The 17,084-nt window shown below is 41.7% G+C and overlaps 3 protein-coding genes across 5 annotated transcripts in view; 1 reads left to right on the forward strand and 2 right to left on the reverse strand.

The window, feature by feature from the left end:
- Nucleotides 1–367: 367 nt before the first annotated feature.
- armc1 (armadillo repeat containing 1) lies at nt 368–8,514 on the reverse strand. Its single transcript, XM_023416979.2, has 7 exons — nt 8,321–8,514; nt 7,025–7,236; nt 6,273–6,364; nt 4,373–4,565; nt 3,712–3,828; nt 3,298–3,372; nt 368–2,678 (listed from the first exon to the last, which is right to left on the reverse strand). Exons 2-7 carry the CDS (start codon nt 7,184–7,186, stop codon nt 2,487–2,489), a joined length of 831 nt encoding a protein of 276 aa, XP_023272747.1. The 5' UTR covers nt 7,187–7,236; nt 8,321–8,514; the 3' UTR covers nt 368–2,486.
- Nucleotides 8,515–8,843: 329 nt separating this feature from the next.
- On the forward strand, nt 8,844–14,221 carry mtfr1 (mitochondrial fission regulator 1). Its single transcript, XM_087176792.1, has 8 exons — nt 8,844–8,933; nt 9,766–9,874; nt 10,050–10,148; nt 10,931–11,070; nt 11,185–11,420; nt 11,598–11,865; nt 12,177–12,357; nt 12,699–14,221. The coding sequence occupies exons 2-8, from the start codon at nt 9,839–9,841 to the stop codon at nt 12,744–12,746; spliced, it is 1,008 nt and encodes a 335-aa protein (XP_087032918.1). The 5' UTR covers nt 8,844–8,933; nt 9,766–9,838; the 3' UTR covers nt 12,747–14,221.
- Nucleotides 14,222–14,443: 222 nt separating this feature from the next.
- Nucleotides 14,444–17,084, reverse strand: part of pde7a (phosphodiesterase 7A) — a 23,196-nt gene continuing 20,555 nt past the window's right edge. For all 3 annotated transcript variants that reach the window (XM_087176791.1, XM_023416989.2, XM_023416988.2), the window contains 2 exons: nt 16,502–16,582; nt 14,444–16,393 (listed from right to left, as the gene is read on the reverse strand). In XM_087176791.1, coding sequence (XP_087032917.1) covers nt 16,122–16,393; nt 16,502–16,582 — 353 coding nt within the window. In that variant the 3' untranslated portion in view covers nt 14,444–16,121. The remainder of the gene's footprint in view (nt 16,394–16,501; nt 16,583–17,084) is intronic.

Genomic DNA, 17,084 nt, shown 5'->3' on the forward strand with positions numbered 1-17,084 from the left:
AGCAGCAGCAGCAGCAGTGGCTGCAGGGCCTCCAGCTGGGGCTGGCTGCTGCCTCTGCTTGCCTACCAGCACCGAGGCTGGGGGAGGTGGTGGGCAGGCTACAGGATTGCCCTGGGGCACCTCACTTATGCACCAGTAAAGAAAACTGAAGCCCCCCCCTACTCTCTGCCTCTCTCTGCTAAGAATGGCTGCTGCCCTCAGCAATCTGATTTGATAAAGTGAGGTCTGGATCACTGGTGTGACCACTGCACATGCCAGGAAGATGAGATGACCTGAGGATCATGAGAGTCTAATACTAGGAAATCATAGGTCAACACTTCACTACACCCCGAAACAAAAATTATACAAAGAATAAAAAGTGCCAGACAACGGTTGATTTTACATTTATCATTGTATGCATTAACAGTGTAAGGGAATCTACAGTTTTAAGATTTGCATTACATTATATTACATTTGATGACAGATGAAGTCTGTACACATGTTACATTTCTGAGGACTTAATTTGCGGTTCTTTGTCAGCCTTACAGATGTGGTGAATCTAACAGTAAAGGGAAATTTACACATTGATCAACAAAAAATTTTCAAGTATTTTCTTTGCAATATGAGCAGAGACACGTGATGCGGTTGAGAGATTAATTCTGTGCAAAATGGACAGATGAAGAAATTTTAATATTGATGATGATCCTAACTTTTAACTAATTGCTTTTAGTCGAAACATTATTTTGAAGGCTGTTGCTGAACGATAGTGACTGCATGTAATGCAAAATATTATTGCTTTTCCAGAGAATAGCCGCCATCCGTTCACGTTATTCAGGTCATTCTGTGCCATTCCATCAGTTTGACCTCAACCAACTGTGACGTCTCTGCACCATCAAAACAATAAAACTCACCTGGTCAGCATTGTGTATCATAGTTAATGACACTCACACGAGTCAGAGGAGATAATAATTAAAACTGGTGTGACTCACAGGGTGGTACGGGCTAAAGAATCTGGAAAATACTCACTTAGAGCATTAGCATTAGCTGCTACAAACTCTTATCCTAAATTGTGACATAAAATGCGAATTAGAATTACAAAAACAGGAATTTCCTTCACATGTTAACGCCTGAGATCTTTGAGAATCAGGCACCATTTACAAAATGTACATAACCACACCCTTGTTACATTATGCCGCTACTGCTCATATGACAGCATTAGTAAGTCCTCTGTATGTGTGTGTGTGAGAGTGTGCACTGACATGATCTTTGTTTTAAGGACACTGCTGGCTAAACTGAAAATGGAACTGAACAGGCGGGTTCACAATACTGTAAAAATGCTAGTGGGAGTCCAGTCGCACAAGCAGGCGGCTAACAGGTTTGTCTTTGCCATGCAGATCTAGGGTTCTACTAAAAGTACCTTAATGCTGATGTGAGATGGGACACTGAAAGCGGAGGTAGCCTAAAGTCTGTGCAATTAACATAAGGAGCAGTCAGTCAGCTCACCACCACTGCAGAACTCGCATTTGATTTTTCTCGCGTTAAAAGCTTGATCGGAGTCCAGATCTGTGGCAGCAACAGCTAAACGCAATGAGCGGTGGTGTATTAATCAGCCAGCTAGCTAATCGGTTCCTCTTTCAGTATGCAACAGTCATACGCGTGTGAGCCAGTGGCTGAATAGGCTGCAGCCTCTTGCTGGTGTCTAGTTTACTATTTCTACCGAAGTGATGTCCCTCAATGAGCTAAAAGCCCGGGGGAGGCTGGCTGCTGCTAGGGAAGCACAAATGTTACATCTGACATGCTCTCAAATCATTTGAATGAATGATGAATAAATAATAATTACAGTGAAATGTCAAAAAGGCACACGCAACAATCACAGGCATCGGGCAAAATTGGCACAAAAGACTCATAGCATGCTAAAAAAAAAAAATCTCAATAGGGATGAAAAAAAAATCTGCTTAATTAGGAAATAAAGAATGACAAATATGAAAACATATAGAGAGTACAAGGACAATGACTGGGAAACATACCAGGATGAAAGCAACCAAAATCATGCACAAAAAAAAAAAAAAAAAAAAAAAAGGAACTCCCAATTCTCAATGTACGCAAAATCAGCCAAAGAACAATGAAATACACCTGCCACGTGTCAACTCTCTCAACGCCATGAAACTCTTTTCCAGAATACTATTTGGTTTCGGGCTGATTAAAAGTCCTCTGACTATGTTGTGTGAGATACAAATGCAGCTAGTATATAATTGTGCACGTACAGCCCGTAGTGAGGTTTGTAGCTAAATATATACACAAGTTAAAGTTATTGCAGGCTCCACCCAGCAGTCCAACACTTGTTGCACACGTGTGGCCGGGCTCTCTGTGCTTTGCAGAGGGGAGTCTAGACTAGTGTAGGACCGAGAGGCAGGGCTTAGTCCGGGATTAGGCTGAGAGATGCTAACGCTGCAGCTGGATGGTACTTTTGGGAAAACAGGGAGCAGGGAGAGGAACACAGGAAGTGGTCACCAGTAAAAAGAGCGGGTCAGGAAGTTGGCGGCCGTGCTGAGCCAGCCTATTCCGTCTGTGATAGAGCCTACACGTGTGACTGCCTTGTCCGGCTCCTGGGACGGACTCTCGTCCTCAGGCAGGTAGTCTGGGATGTCCGTGTTCTCCTCTACCAGCACCTCAGAGTCCTCCTGGAATGGCAGAATCAGCTGCACAAATACAAATTAGACACATTGAAAAAAACATTTTTTTTTCCGCCATAAAACATGAAATTTGTTCAAAACACCAATTCATAAGATTCCAGGTTCAATGTCAAACACAGTTGTTCGACTTCAGGGCCAAATAATCTTCATCTGGAGCCAGAATACATGACTGAGGCAGGTCTGACCCCTGCTGGCCACATTGTGTACGACTATTAACGCAACCCAAGCCAATTACTATCAATTATTAGAGCAACAATTATTAAAATTCTTTCGCAGATTATTGGAAAACAAACGCTTTGGAATCTAATATATTGTTAAAGCGGTTTCAAAAACAGCGTCACTGTACAGTTTGTTAGGTGCTGCAGGTTTGGTGACACACTGCTTTAAAAAAGGTACAACTGGGACTGGTCATGTGTTTGGCATAAAGCAACTAGCCTACAGGCTGAGGCAGAGATGTGACTAGCTAATCATGTCAGTGTGGATAAGTCTCAGCCACAGGCAGGAGAGCTACACTCCCGGTACAGAGATACAACACAACATACAGCAAACACATTGACCCATTAGTCGACTATTCCCGAGTGAAAGAAATGAGTCTGTATGTGCAGCAACAAGAATAAGATCTGACCTCTCCTCCGTCTTCTGTCTTCACCACCTGCTGAGCCGTCATTACTTTGGTGGAGTTGATTGCTGTGCCCAGTGCCTGCGAGAAAAACAAGTGACTTACATTTTTATTCACGACAATGCTGTTCCCAACATAGGCTGACTATATATTGGTCGGCTTTTAGTGGTTTTGGTACCAAGACTGATATTAAAGTTAAACCCGAGACAGCATTTTCCCTCTTTAATATCATCAAACACAACAATTAGGACTGATAAGGTGGTGTTTATTCCATAAACTGAAGCTGGACACAAGTTGATATAAACAGCTGGTATTGACCAAAATTTCAACTGATAATCATTTGTTATAAGATGCAGGCAAAAATATTGTGTGTCCGTAACTTCCTGGGTGGTTTTTTCTCTGCATCGGACAGACACGTACCTCAGCTTTAAGGTCAGAGCGGATCCTGACAACACATCTCTTGACAGCCATCTGGAAGGTGAAGCTGATGACCCCTCGGATCTTTAGCAAGGCCTCCTCACACAGGCTCCTTCGAGTCTGACAACAGGCAGGAACCAGGTGAAAGGTATGAACAGATGTGTGAAACAACAAGGCCAGCATGTCATAAGTTAAGAAATGACTGTGGCTTAAAGGAACATTATACAGCATAAGACTGTAAATGTGGATGATACAGAATTAGCTACAGTTCAGTTAGATCAAATGTGGGCATAAAAATATATTGTAAAACATCAGTTGCTACATACAACATGTTATAGAGTAAAACGCTACAGTTTCCAGCTGCCTCAGCGATGTGTGTTTCTGCTGGAGAGATAGTGATGCAGCCCACCAGAGGCCGTCTGTCTGCTGTAATGTAATCTGGCTAGGTGCAAGCTTCCTGCAGAGCGGCATTCAGGTTCAATCTCAACGTCCTGCTGTTCAATGCCTGACATTTACAACCTGACCCCCCCACCCTCCTATCCTGTGCCAGACAGATACAGCTAAGAAGCACTGTGATTATGACAGCAGCAAACATGATGCGCCAAAAACAGATATCTGTGCATGCGTTATCTTGATTCCTGTGTGCACACTGTGAAACACTTACAGAGTCATCCAGTCCATCGATGTGCAGCACCACAGTTTTGGCCCTCTTGTTGTTGGAGCCCAGGAAGAACTGGGCCTTACGCCGGCAGGAGGCAGCAGCTGCTTCTGCTTGTTCGGCCTCTTCTTTACCAGCCGACTGCAGGATCTCATAGATCTCAGAGGACAGCAGTTTGGTCTCCCCAGGTGATGTAGTCCTTTGGTGAGAGTAATAAAAACCATCAAAAAAAATATAGACATCTAATTTTGTTTAATTTGTAAAATGTTGTTGTGTTAAGATATTTCTGTTGAAATGCAAGATAATAATAACAATGTAGAGGCAGCAAATCATGATGAGAAGTGTGAATCATGCTCAAAACCTAAATTAATTCATTAAGCTCTCATTTTGTAAGCTCCAGTGGGTTTAGCCTAAATCTGACCATATCCTTCTTGGTCTGCCACTGGAGACTTAGAACTTAGCAGCTGCCACAAGGGGGATACAGTGACAGACCTCTACCCCAAAATTCCTTAGTGTACCCAAAGACAATGATGCCATCCACCACACTCAGACTCACGCTAATAAAGCCTGCACTTCAGATTTTTACTGACCTTTTAGAAAAAAAATAAAATCCATAGCAGAGCATAAATATTTTAGTGGGCAGCAGAATTGCCTTGAAGAAGGTGCATGAGTTCCGTTGCAGTTGTAATGCCAGAACTGATATTTTGTGAGGGATCCTGGGATACCCCTGCAGGCTATGGTGCTTTATATGTCACAAACTCATCACTCCATCTATAGTAACCACATACGACATCAGTTGTCTGGCATGGTTGTCCTCTAGGAGCCTGGCACTGTACAACACATTCCTACTCGGGCTTGATGGAAGCCCGTCAGCCTTTCAGCGAGCCAAACACACTCTTCAATTGATTTCTTTTATCTGGTCATCACTTTATGCAATGGGTAAGAGGCAACATCCTCTGAAGGAATAAAAATGGTATTCACACCTGTTTCGTGCAACTATGCGTTCCCCGAGAGCTATGTGTTCCCACTCTGTCCAGCTATGATCGACCTCTACCCAAAGTCAGACTGACTGAACTGCGAGTAGTGAGAGCTGCTACTGTCACTGCAGGGCTCCTCTTGATGCAACCCCTGACTAGCTGAAGTGACTGGGTTACCTCAGGGCGAGCGAGAGCTTCGCCGCAGGAAGAGAAAAGGGGGGGAGGGACAAAATCATACAAGCTACAGTCGGCCACTTGAACATAGGTCTATTCCTATCAGGGTGCTAATGATGCACTGCAATCACTTAGCATAACTGCCACAGAGCTTTGGGTAAGACCAGTGGTCTGGAGCACAACACCACCTCAATCCAGACCTCCCTCTAACACTTCATGACCAGAATGTGTTTATCATGTTCTTTTAAAAAACAGAGATTAAATAAAATAAAACAATGGATATTAGACTAAAACCAAACAACACAGGAACATTCTTACAATATACTACATGTGCAAATTCAGCCACATCTGTAAATCCACTACAAAACAAGAGCAAATATAAGCCTACACTAGTAAAAATATGCAAGTGGATTCATCAAGAAATTGTGGTGAGGTGGCAGGATGCAATAAAATCTATGACATGCAGAAACAGTAATTTAACTGGTTACCACCCTATTCTAATTCAACTTTAATCACATTCACCCTGACATGGAAAATGGAAGGACATCGTCCTGCCTGGGAAATTTGCAGACAGGCACACGTTGTCCGTGCAAAACAAAAGAAATCCTAGGTTAAGGTTTTATGTAAAGAAAGTGCTCAGTGAGCATATGTGTGTGTATGTGTGTATGTGTGTGTGTATGTGTGTGTGTGTGTATGTGTATGTGTGTGTGTGTGTGTGTGTGTGTGTGTGTGATGTGGTGGTGACGGGAACTTGCTTCTGCATGACATTCTGCAAACTCAGCATCATGCCCAGCTCGCCCTTCATCTTCTCCCTGTTGGCTCGACATTCTGCCAGGTAGCGGACGGCCTGCAAGGACAAGGGCAACCGTTATCTATCCAGCTGACAGACCCTCTGTGATATTATAAGAGAGAAAGCTTTTAAAATGGGCACACGTGTGTAACGATAAAATATTACATAACCAATATAAATACACATGCACCGACCCTGTGTTTACACTTCACGGGTTATCGACAAAGAGCAACTGTTATGTAAAGCCACTTAAATTTGTACGCACACTACAAGCCGTTTACTGTACAAAAGGATGGTGCTGGTGGAGGAAGTGAGGAGAGGCTTCAATATCAAGACTCTGCTGTGTTTACACCACAATACAGACAGCAGATGTCACCATTGGACAGTGTTTTTAAATATGTGGCTGTTTTAATGCCACCACATGTCTGCGACTCCGTGGTGGAGGAAATGGCCTTTAAATGGTCACTGGAGCCTGCTGGGTAGCAGGAGGCACAAACTCTGACATGAGCAGAAAACAGCTAGTTTCCTGAGCCAGGAGGGAAATAAGCTCACTATCAAACCAAAAGAAATTGAATCAACCAAGCTGCTGTAGATATTTCAATAAGAATGTTTACACGATCAAATTTACTGCGTATTCCAAACTTATATCTTTTCCTTTATGCAACAGTAACTATCTGTACTTTGAAGGATCTTTATGTGAATATGTATGCTGCTTACGAGTAGTGCAGAGTAGACGACTTGTGGGTTGGGGTGGTCCAAAAAAAGGATGAGACCTGGCAGACAGCCCTGGTCTTCTACTATGGCTCTCCGGTTCAGGGGGTCTGCGGCGAGATCTCGCAGCTGGTTCACCACAGTCAGTGCATCCAGCTCCGCACTCATGGTGCCTCTTGTTGTGATGTCACGCACATCAAACCAACCTCTTCACTTCACTGAAAAGAAGGTGAGGCAGATCAGGGAGCTTACTTTATATTAGTTAGGACTGCAGCTATTTAAGTATCAAGTAATCTGTTGTTTTCTCAATGAACTGCCTGGACTACTAAAGGTCAGAAAATGGGTAAAAATATCTGTTGCATTTTCCCCAGAGTGAATTTTTAGTTTAGTTTATTAATTAATTTAATCCAGTTTAACATAGTTCCAATAGAGCATGAAACTGATGTGTTGCTCAGGGAGTTTATAGCTATTGCTAATTTTCAACTGTTGTCCCTAATTGGCCTTTACATGTACAGTGTAATTAAATTAGTTTTCATTCTAAGATAAAATGCAATGCAAATTGCTGATTTTCCTGACCATTAGGGAAAACCCCAAAATATTCAATTTGTAATAATAAAAATAGAAACAAGCAGCAAATCTTCACATTTGAACCTGGAAAAGTTTAGTCTGTTTTTTCCTTTTTCTGAATCACATGAACATTAACTGACTGTCAGAATTGTTAACAAAGATATTCCTGAGAATTGACTGATCAATTAAAGAATCGTTGCAATACTGATACAAATGACTTTATGCATATGGCAAAAATGGCAACCTTTAGGATTTTTTAAATAACTTGGTGCAAAACAGTATTACACTCTTCAAAATAAGTAGTCTGTGACATGCACTTACTATTTAACTTTTACTACTATCCAATTGCCTGAGACCACGTTTTACTGATTAGTTTGAGTTACTGGGGATTTATATCAGCAGTAACCTCTGAAATGTGGAGCTAGACAATCTGACTGGTTAGTGTTTCTTGTAAAGTTACCGATTTTAGTGGTATGCATTGATAAGACTGCAGTCATGACATGAAAGATCAAATAGCTTAGAGTGCTTTGGTAGGCAAATTATAAAATCATGCGGTTTGATCTCATGGTTTACTGCCAACACACTGTGATTTTCGTAAGCCAAAACACAAATACTCGTCTCTGACAAAGACACTTTCTACGACCCCCAACCTCACCTCAAATCACGCCCTGTGGTACAGAGGCGATTCAGCAGCTAAGCTAGGCTAGCTAATGTTACTTGACATTAATAGCATACCTTTTTGTCAGTTCTTAGTAAAAACATGAGACAACCCCGGCTGACTTCAGTTACAAGAGATGCAAAAACGACGTAACAAGAAACAGCTGAGTCCCGGTGCCAACTTAAATGCAAATGTGACAAAATAATTTCACTAAAGCTAGGCCTGCGCTTCTTTCTTTACTATGCTTCTTTAGCTAGCAGCTGGGCACGGTGTTTGGGTTTTGTGGCAGATAAATGGGTACAGCTGTTTTGTGAATGAGGACATCCCTGTTTTCCATAGGAATCCCTGCAGTTTAACTCGGATACAGCTCCGCCGGGAAATGTAGGGAAACATAACGAACATCCACAAGATTCATGATATATGATTTGACGGTGTACCGTGATCGACTGATACACAGCCCAATCATCAGATAGTTTTATTTTGAAGGTCAACTCTAATTGGTGGGTTTATCTGTCAATCAACTTAAATGACCAATGGTGACGTTTCATAGTCACAACCTATCTATTGTAGTCCCTAAAATCCAATTGGCTCAAAATGTATTCCATGGGTTTTCCTACATTACTCGCCTCTTGCAGTGGAAATCCGACAAGGTGGAAAAAGTTATAAAGTTGTCAGTGTGCGTCAGGCTCGGTAAGTTGGTTTCAAAGTCACACGCACACACCATTTATCTTTGAATAGAAATATAACGTTAACACATGTAGCTGCCTTTCACACTACGTATAATCTTAGGAAGATCTTAATAAATTTGTCAGCTGTTCTACACAACTGGACTTTGTTAGCCCGCTATCGTTGTTAGCACCAGTTAGCCACACTGCCCGCTAAAGTTCACAGCCGCCCGTTTAATTTAGCTTAGCGTGTTAGCCAGCCGTTAGTATGAAAACAACATCTAACTAATATATGTCTGATAAATGCGAGTGAGTAATGTTTTCACGTTTCTCGGTGTCTCGCTGTGATAGACAGGTAGGTAGATAGATAGACTGCTTCAAGTGCTCTCTTCATCTCTGGTGAATTTCAGTGTTACAGCAGTCAAGCCAAGCATAAAATCACAACACAAAATGACAGAGCCAAATGTTAATGAAAACAAAATCGCGCTACGTGTCTGACTGTGCCACTGCTGTTTTTACATTTGAGAGGGTAAATCTGCGTCCTACTGTGTTTCTTCATCGACAGATTTGCGATCACTGCCACTGCTTAAATGAAAGCGTCATAAACACTTTGTTTTTAATGTTATTCATCTAAAGATCATAACTTATACTTACTCTGTTGCTACTTTGGAATTGATATGAACCAGTACTGCTAAAGGCTGAAACAGAATGTAGGTCAGTGTATTGTATTGGAGCATCTTGACTCAGGTGTTGCATAGAGGCATTTATCTCTTCAAGTTTTCATTGTTGGTTGTAAGTTTTTGTGCTTCATTATCATTCAACCTGAATTCCTCACTCTTGTTTTGTGTTGGTTATAGATGACTGTTTGGTGAGGATGCCCTTGGTATTGAAGCATGTGTCCATATGCCCTGGTGAAACACATCCACAGAAATGAGTAAAGACTATGCACGGATCGAGATGGACCTGGTATGTGAGAGTCCGGGTTGATGTCTGGCTTCATTAGTGTCTGTTAAATTCCCATACATTTCGAAATCTGTCTCATCTGAAATATCACTGTTGAGGTTTAGTTAATCAGTAAATTAACAGTGACATTCATTTGTGATGTAAATCGTATGTTTATGTTGTTTGTTTTGTTTTGCAGGCTTTTGGATCAGCCAAGCCCTACGGGTCCTCGAGAAGTATTGTGAGGAGAATAGCTACTAGTCTTCCTCTGAAACCCTGCCCCAGGGTTCATTTTCAGGTGAGGGAAGGTTAACAGGATCATTGTTTTTATTGTGGCGTGTCATATAGTCTTTGAAAATGCGGTATGCATATCTTTTATTTTCAGATGAAGACATTTTGTCCCCCATGTGATTTCAAGTTCTTTTAATCTGTCCCTCATGACATAGCCCTGTCCTCTCTTGTCTTTCTGACTGTCTGTCTCTGCTGTTAGAGTCACAGCCATGTGACGACAGATCACACACCCTCTTCAACTTTTGTTTACCTCTGCTTGTCTGAGTGTTTTCATTTATGAACCATAAACAGAGTGACGTCAGAAGTCACAAGAACAGATATATTTTTTGATATGTTTGTTCAGGGTTTTTTTTTTTTTAAACTGTTAACAAATGAATCGTCTGATTTGATTGTCTTTTCTTTCCCGTCTATTTCAACACTGCTTTCTCTCTTCTTCTTTTCTTCTGTCTCCAGCCACCCTCCCTAGCTATGAGGAATGCAGTATGTCTGCTTTAGGTCAGTTTGTTCAGCAATCTTCAACAACCTTGAGCTGATTAAAGACCTTCTGAGCTACCTGAACCCTTTTATTAACAACAGCCCCTCCTTCCCCTCCTCCTTCTGAACTGCCCCCTCATTTTTACCCAGTTACTTCCTTTATCAATCAAGTCTAATTGTAAACAAGTTTTGTAAACCTTTTTTTGTTGAAGTGCAGTGTTGTAATGTGTGCTGGTGTGTGTTCTTCTCTGGCATGTTTTTTTTTTTTTTTTGTATGTCTTAATGTTGAATATGGCTGGTGTTTTCATCTGACAGCTTCATCCGTACACCGAGGACGCTGGTGTCCTGACTGGCGCCAGGAGGCAGAACTGTCAGGTGGCCTCTCTGGCTGATGTTGGCTGGATTGACAGGGATGAGGAGGAGGGTGATAATGAAGACTACTTTGGCAGACCCAGGTAAGAGGGAGATAAAGATATGCATTGCAGCTCATGTTAAAGAATCAACTTATTTCTGTGAGCAGAGTCTAGAAAATCGATTCCGTTGATCGTCTGTAATAATGAATGAAACAGGTCAGGAATGCCACAGGGATTCATGTTTCGAGCCCACCAGCCTCATCCTCAGAGAAGACCCTTACCCCGCCGGAGGTCACTGCCCAGCCTGCACCAAGGGGCTCCGGACCCCCAGGGGCCGACAGTCGCCAACGACGAGGCCATTCAGAAGATCAGCGCACTGGAGACAGAACTTGCCAAACTCAGAGCTCAGATAGCGCAAATCGTACTGGCTCAGGAAAAGATCACCCAGCCAGGTATCTTGTCACACAACTTTCCAAAACATACACTTAACTCTCTCCCTATTGCATGAATGCATTGAGTTGTTTTCCTCTTTTTGCAGCACTGCAGTGATACAAATCTTCCTCTAGGTGGCAGCAGAATTTCACATGTTACACAGCTATAATTCTCCTCTTCACTTTGCTTCACTTTAGTTGCTACCACAGGGGCACCTCCTCCTCCCCCTCCACCCTGTGGCACCTTGCCTCCCCCTCCACCACCTCCTCCTCCACCACCACCACCACCACCACTGCCGCCGCCGCCAGGTCTCCAGCGGACATTTTCAGCCATTGATTTGATAAAAGAGCGTAGAGGGAAGAAGACAGACGGCCAGACAGTTTTGGATTCAAGGCCAGCAGAAATTCCCAGCATGCTCGATGTCCTGAAGGACATGAACAAAGTCAAGCTGCGATCAGTCAAAAGGTGGGCCTCCACTTAGAAGCGAATTGAGACATATTCATGCAAAGGGTTTTTTTTAAGTCAGTAGACGTGTTCCTCAGCTATTACTGTAGTGGTGTAGTGTTACAAGTTTATTAAAGGTGGCATTCCCTTCCTTCAACTTTATGCATCTGTTCTGCCTCTAAATTTAACTTCATCATAACACGGATAAATGTACTCATGTATCACCTTGAGCTTCTGCTATAAATGGGAATACGTGCTTGTGTACAACACAACTAATCAAACGCTAACAATTCGACTTTGTAATTGCCCTCGTCCCCTGTGTGCCTTCATAGTCGTCCAGTGGAAGGTGATGCCAAAGTAAAGCCCGGCGAGCCCGTAGACGCCGCAGCTCTCATCGCCGAGGCCCTGAAGCGCAAGTTTGCCCACCGTTATCGACACGACAGTGGACAAGATGACCAGGAGGATTTCAAACTTCCCGTTCCAGACGTGAAACCTCGAACTGAAACCCCTTTGGTGAGTTTCTGATTGACAGCTAGAAGGTGGTATATTTAGACCAAAAAGAAAAATCATCTAAAAAAAAAAAAAAAAAAGCCACAGACTTATTCATCATTAGTGGACTAACTGCAAAAAAAAGTTACTAAAAAAAATCAGTGCTTTGATTTTAGGTAGATGGTTGTCTGTGTTTGTAGATATGAATTCACATATCATCTAACATTTAAGATGAAATTTAAGGGTCCACTCTTGCATGTCATCATCGCTGGAATCAAGTGAATGTAATGTGACTGATGTGACTCGTGTCTCAGAGGTGTGTAGTTTGTCATGTACCTTATTTTGCCTCCTGTCTGTTTTCACAGTTTGGGCAGCACATGTTGAAAGCGACTGGAAAAAGGAAGTTGGTCTGAACCGGTCACAGTGTGTGTGTGTGTGTCTGTGTATGTGTGTGTGGACGTTTTAAAGTGCCTTATCAACATTTTTAATATCTGCTGTTTGTGTGGAAGGACAAGGGATTCTGCCTTAACTAGATGACAGGCTGCTCCAAGTATCAGTCATCTCACAAGTGTTTCATCTGATGATCATCCCGACCATGTTTTTTTTTTTTTGTTGCACTTTTATAACTTATATTAGCTTTGTGTTTTACAAATTCTTTCGGTTTAACTGAATGTTTTGTATTTCTGTCGGCAGAGTTTAAATCCATCATGGTCCCGAGTGAAAGTGTCAGAAGCACTCGCGCATGTTAAAGCAACACTACAAAATCTTTCAGTGATATTAGATCTATTGTTCAGTCTTTATTAGGTTTTCGTTAAAACTTGTTGCACATAGCATAGTTGGTCAGTTTTGCATTCCCATTTCTAAAGGGCCTGTGAAAGCTGAAGAGTTCTTCTACCACAGAAGAAAGGAAGCACTTTCTTACTTGTGGCATATTGTGATGTACTGTTTTATATATGTATGCTGACATGTAGACTAATTTATGATCAGGATCCATGTATTTATGTTGAGGTTTAAGTAGGTAATTTTGTTTTTAACACAGTTAATTATGTCCTAGATTCATCCCAAGTTGAGCCTGTGTAAGTTGTGTCCTAGTTGCCAAGTTTTGCCACGGCTTGCATGTGTTTTGATGATTCAAATATATGCATCCCAGTTGTAGACGTAATTTATCTCTTTACTACGATCCGCTTTAAGAGCCAAAGACATTCCAGTGATCTGCGATATTCTGCCTTTAACTGCCAAATTTGACCTTTACATGTTCCCTTTTTTTGTTTCCCGTGAATGTTTAATGGTGAGGGAAAGATACTGCCATATAACTGTTAAACAAAGTTCATATTTCTCGGTTATTGACTGTACATGTGCAGTGTTTTTGTTTTCTTTATCAGCACCTCGTTTTGATAAGATTTGTCTCTTGCAAAACACTTCAACTCTTCCTGGAACTTAAGACTCGCAGTTCAACATCAACACAACAGAAATGCTGCATTATTGTCGTTAACATGAAAATATTTTCTTGCTTATTTCGACAAAACTCATGGGTCCCAAGGTAGCCACCGTTATCAGTATCCCAAAAGTATATATCATCCATGCGTGCCAGTGATCATCACATTTCTGTACCTCAATTTGGAAATGTGACACATAAGATAGTGACTCCTTTAAGTTGTCAGGTTTTTAGGCAGTATTTTGTTCAAAGTGACTGTTCTCAGTTCTGACCAGTTTGTCAGTGTAGTTGCTGCTTCAAATCAACTCTTATTTTTATGATGGAAGGAGACCTGGTAGTGTCAGTTGTAAATGAGTGATTTAAACTTATTCAGAATTTTGTAGAAAAGTTGTCCTCTATGAAAATTAACTTGAATTGTCAAATCTCTAAATAAAAGTTTATGGTCTATCTTTACTTGCTTGTTTTTATGTCTGTATGGTTCAAGTGTAACCTTCTTATGAAAGTCACCTGCCCTCATGTTTGCGCCACTCCAAGTGGTTAGGATCAGTAAAAGGCGAAGGAAAAATTGCCCCACAGTAGAACTTAACAGGACTTAAGTGTGAAAGACATTAACTTATAATTTATATTATCGAGCGATCATTGTCCAGAGTGAATACTTTGACCGTGTGTCAAACATTTGTCAACAACAGGTTTTATTATTCAAATTGTAACTGCAACAGGCATGTATCAAAAAGGTCAATACAGCAAAGCTTTTACAAAATCTGGCTCGACACTGAAGTCTTCCCAAAAATGGCTGTCGCAACAAATTGTAAACAGTTTTATCAACAGTCTTACAGCACTTACAGCAAAATACAAATCAGCTAAAGTAAGAAAAGCACCTGTTATCTTTCAAAATGTTGAAACACAAACACAATTTGTGCCACTATACAGAATCAAAGTAGACAAACCAAACACAAAGAAATGGAATGTTCAAAGTCACTCGACCATTTTGTTTCCGTACAAAAAAAGGACAGCTGGAGTTGTTCCTCACAACAAAAAGGCAAAGGGATTGGACAGTGCATTCAAAGACAAGCACACCATGCACTCGAAGGGAACAGAAGTTGGTTTGGTCACTTAGCATAGTTTGTGCATAGTTATAAGGCATCAATCGAGCAGACCTTTAGGTTGCATGTGGCTGTGAGAGACATTCTGCGGAGAGGAAGAGTCTCCTTCAGTAGATCCTAGCCAGGAGAAAAAAAAAAAACATACAACCTTGCATCGCCCGCAGTCACCTCCTCCCCCTCTCCCTCCTTATAAGAGACTGGCAAAACCCTGAGCGAGTCGAGTTGCGTTGAGTGGAGTTCCAGGTGAGATACATGTGCAGTGAGTAACTGATCTCCAGTGTGGGAGGGAAGCTACCCCAAGTTCAACCAGCACTGGAAGATTCGGAAACATCATCAGAAAAGGGGCTAACCTTCGCAGGATGTCTTGGAGATGTCATGGAGACGAAGCTGCACACCCAACACCGTCATTATTTGGGAGTGCAAGACCATATTTTAGCACAGGTGGGGTTACTTATGGCATCTGGTGTGTTTGAATAAGATTCTGCTCATGGCTTCAACAGTGGGATGACAGTTCAAACAAGTGGTTCTTCACATCTGTGCTTCGAAGGCAAACCGTGGAGCCGACATGATTCACTTCAATTCAAGGGAAAGAAACAACAAACAAGGAGATGCGTAAACAGTCTTCGTAGAGGCAGCAAAAGGACTGGGCTTGTCACATTTTTTTTCTTTTCTTTTTTTTTTTTGTTTTTTTTTTTTTGTTTTTTGTTTTTACATGAGGAAGAATTTTCAACACAAATGCAACACGGCATTACTCTTAAGTCTGAGGAGGGTCTCATGTCTGAATACTCCAGTTGTCTCAGTCAATTAGGTTCAGATCATTCTTCAAATCTTTGTTTTCAAATGGCACTTCAAAATACCAGAAAAGTGTCTTCTTCAGTTCTCATACTGCTTTCCCCTTAAGGTTCACCAACAAAAAAAGTGGTGTGATCAGTCAGTAATGCCAAAACTACAGTCGACAAATAAATAAAACAAAGCAAATAACAGAAAATACAGCAGTAGCCAAATGAGGTATCTATGTATTGCTCTATGCCAAAAAAGAGGAATTAAAAATTAAATAAATTAAATAAAATCAGTGGTTTATCAAGATGGGAGGCAAAAGCAACAAAACATAAACAAGGTGTTAGGATCAGGTGGGGCAGCGGCTGGGATGCAGGCCGTCGGATGCCCCACCGGGCCCCAAGTGTGTGATGAGGCCTTGAGGCCGGGGGTCAGGGGTCAGGAAGTTGAGGTGAAAGGGCACACGAGGAGTGTCAGGATTCTCTGTTTCCCTGAGGTATTTCTTTGGAGCTGGTTCCTCCTGCGGCTGTAGCTGTGTTGCCTTCCCTCCGGGCGGCAACGTCTTCTGTGTCGGTGCCGGCTGTGCTGGGTTCCGCCTCCTCGGAGACAGAGGTTTGTTCCTGCTGTAGGCCGCCCCAGCTGGCCTTGTTCAGCCCCATGTGGCCCAGCATGGTCTGAGACAGACGCGTGTCGGAGAAACGAGCCCACTCTGCAAACAGCGGCTCCGCCACATACGTCATGAAGCCTGAAGTGGTAGAAGAGGCGGCAGATGCAGATTATGGCTAAAAATAAATATTCAACACAACATGTAAGTGTAAGGTGAATACAACAAATATACAAAACAGCTACTTACCTATTTGAATGTTGCCAACTGTGTTCTTCTCTCTGTCACAAAGTGGGCTGACTTCAAGTTTGTGCTTCTTCTCAATGTCTCCTACAGGAGCATAATGAAATGTAATACATGCAATTAATATATCAACTATGTTATGGCATACATTTGTTCTATTATAGAATTATAAAAAATACAGAATGAACAGAGAACTAAAGTAATAATAATAATTAAAAGAGCAAAATGAAAGAGTAAGATAAACTAGAAAATTCCAGGGAAATTTTGAGTGCCACGGGGGCTACTGCCGGGATGAGTACATGATTTATTTCCAGTGTTCAAAAGTCACCCTGATCATACTCTGGTTTTGAGAAATGTCTTGATATAAAATACTCTGATATAAAACAATTTCACATCCCTCCATCATGTATTATGTGGGAAATATCTCATATTCTGTGTTGTTTTTTTTAATAAAACAAGAGGCAACATGTCTTCAAACTGGCATTTAAAGGGTTAAAATCCCGAAAACTAATAAACATTTGATAGGTTTGAGCAGAACTGAAGTGGTTTAAGAGATTTATGCAAAAAAAGCAGAAAAAAATATTGATAT

This window comes from Seriola lalandi, unplaced genomic scaffold (genome assembly GCF_002814215.2).
Source record: "Seriola lalandi dorsalis isolate HSWRI2012SDOR001 ecotype SW California unplaced genomic scaffold, Sedor1 jcf7180002054570, whole genome shotgun sequence".
Lineage (NCBI taxonomy): Eukaryota > Metazoa > Chordata > Actinopteri > Carangiformes > Carangidae > Seriola > Seriola lalandi.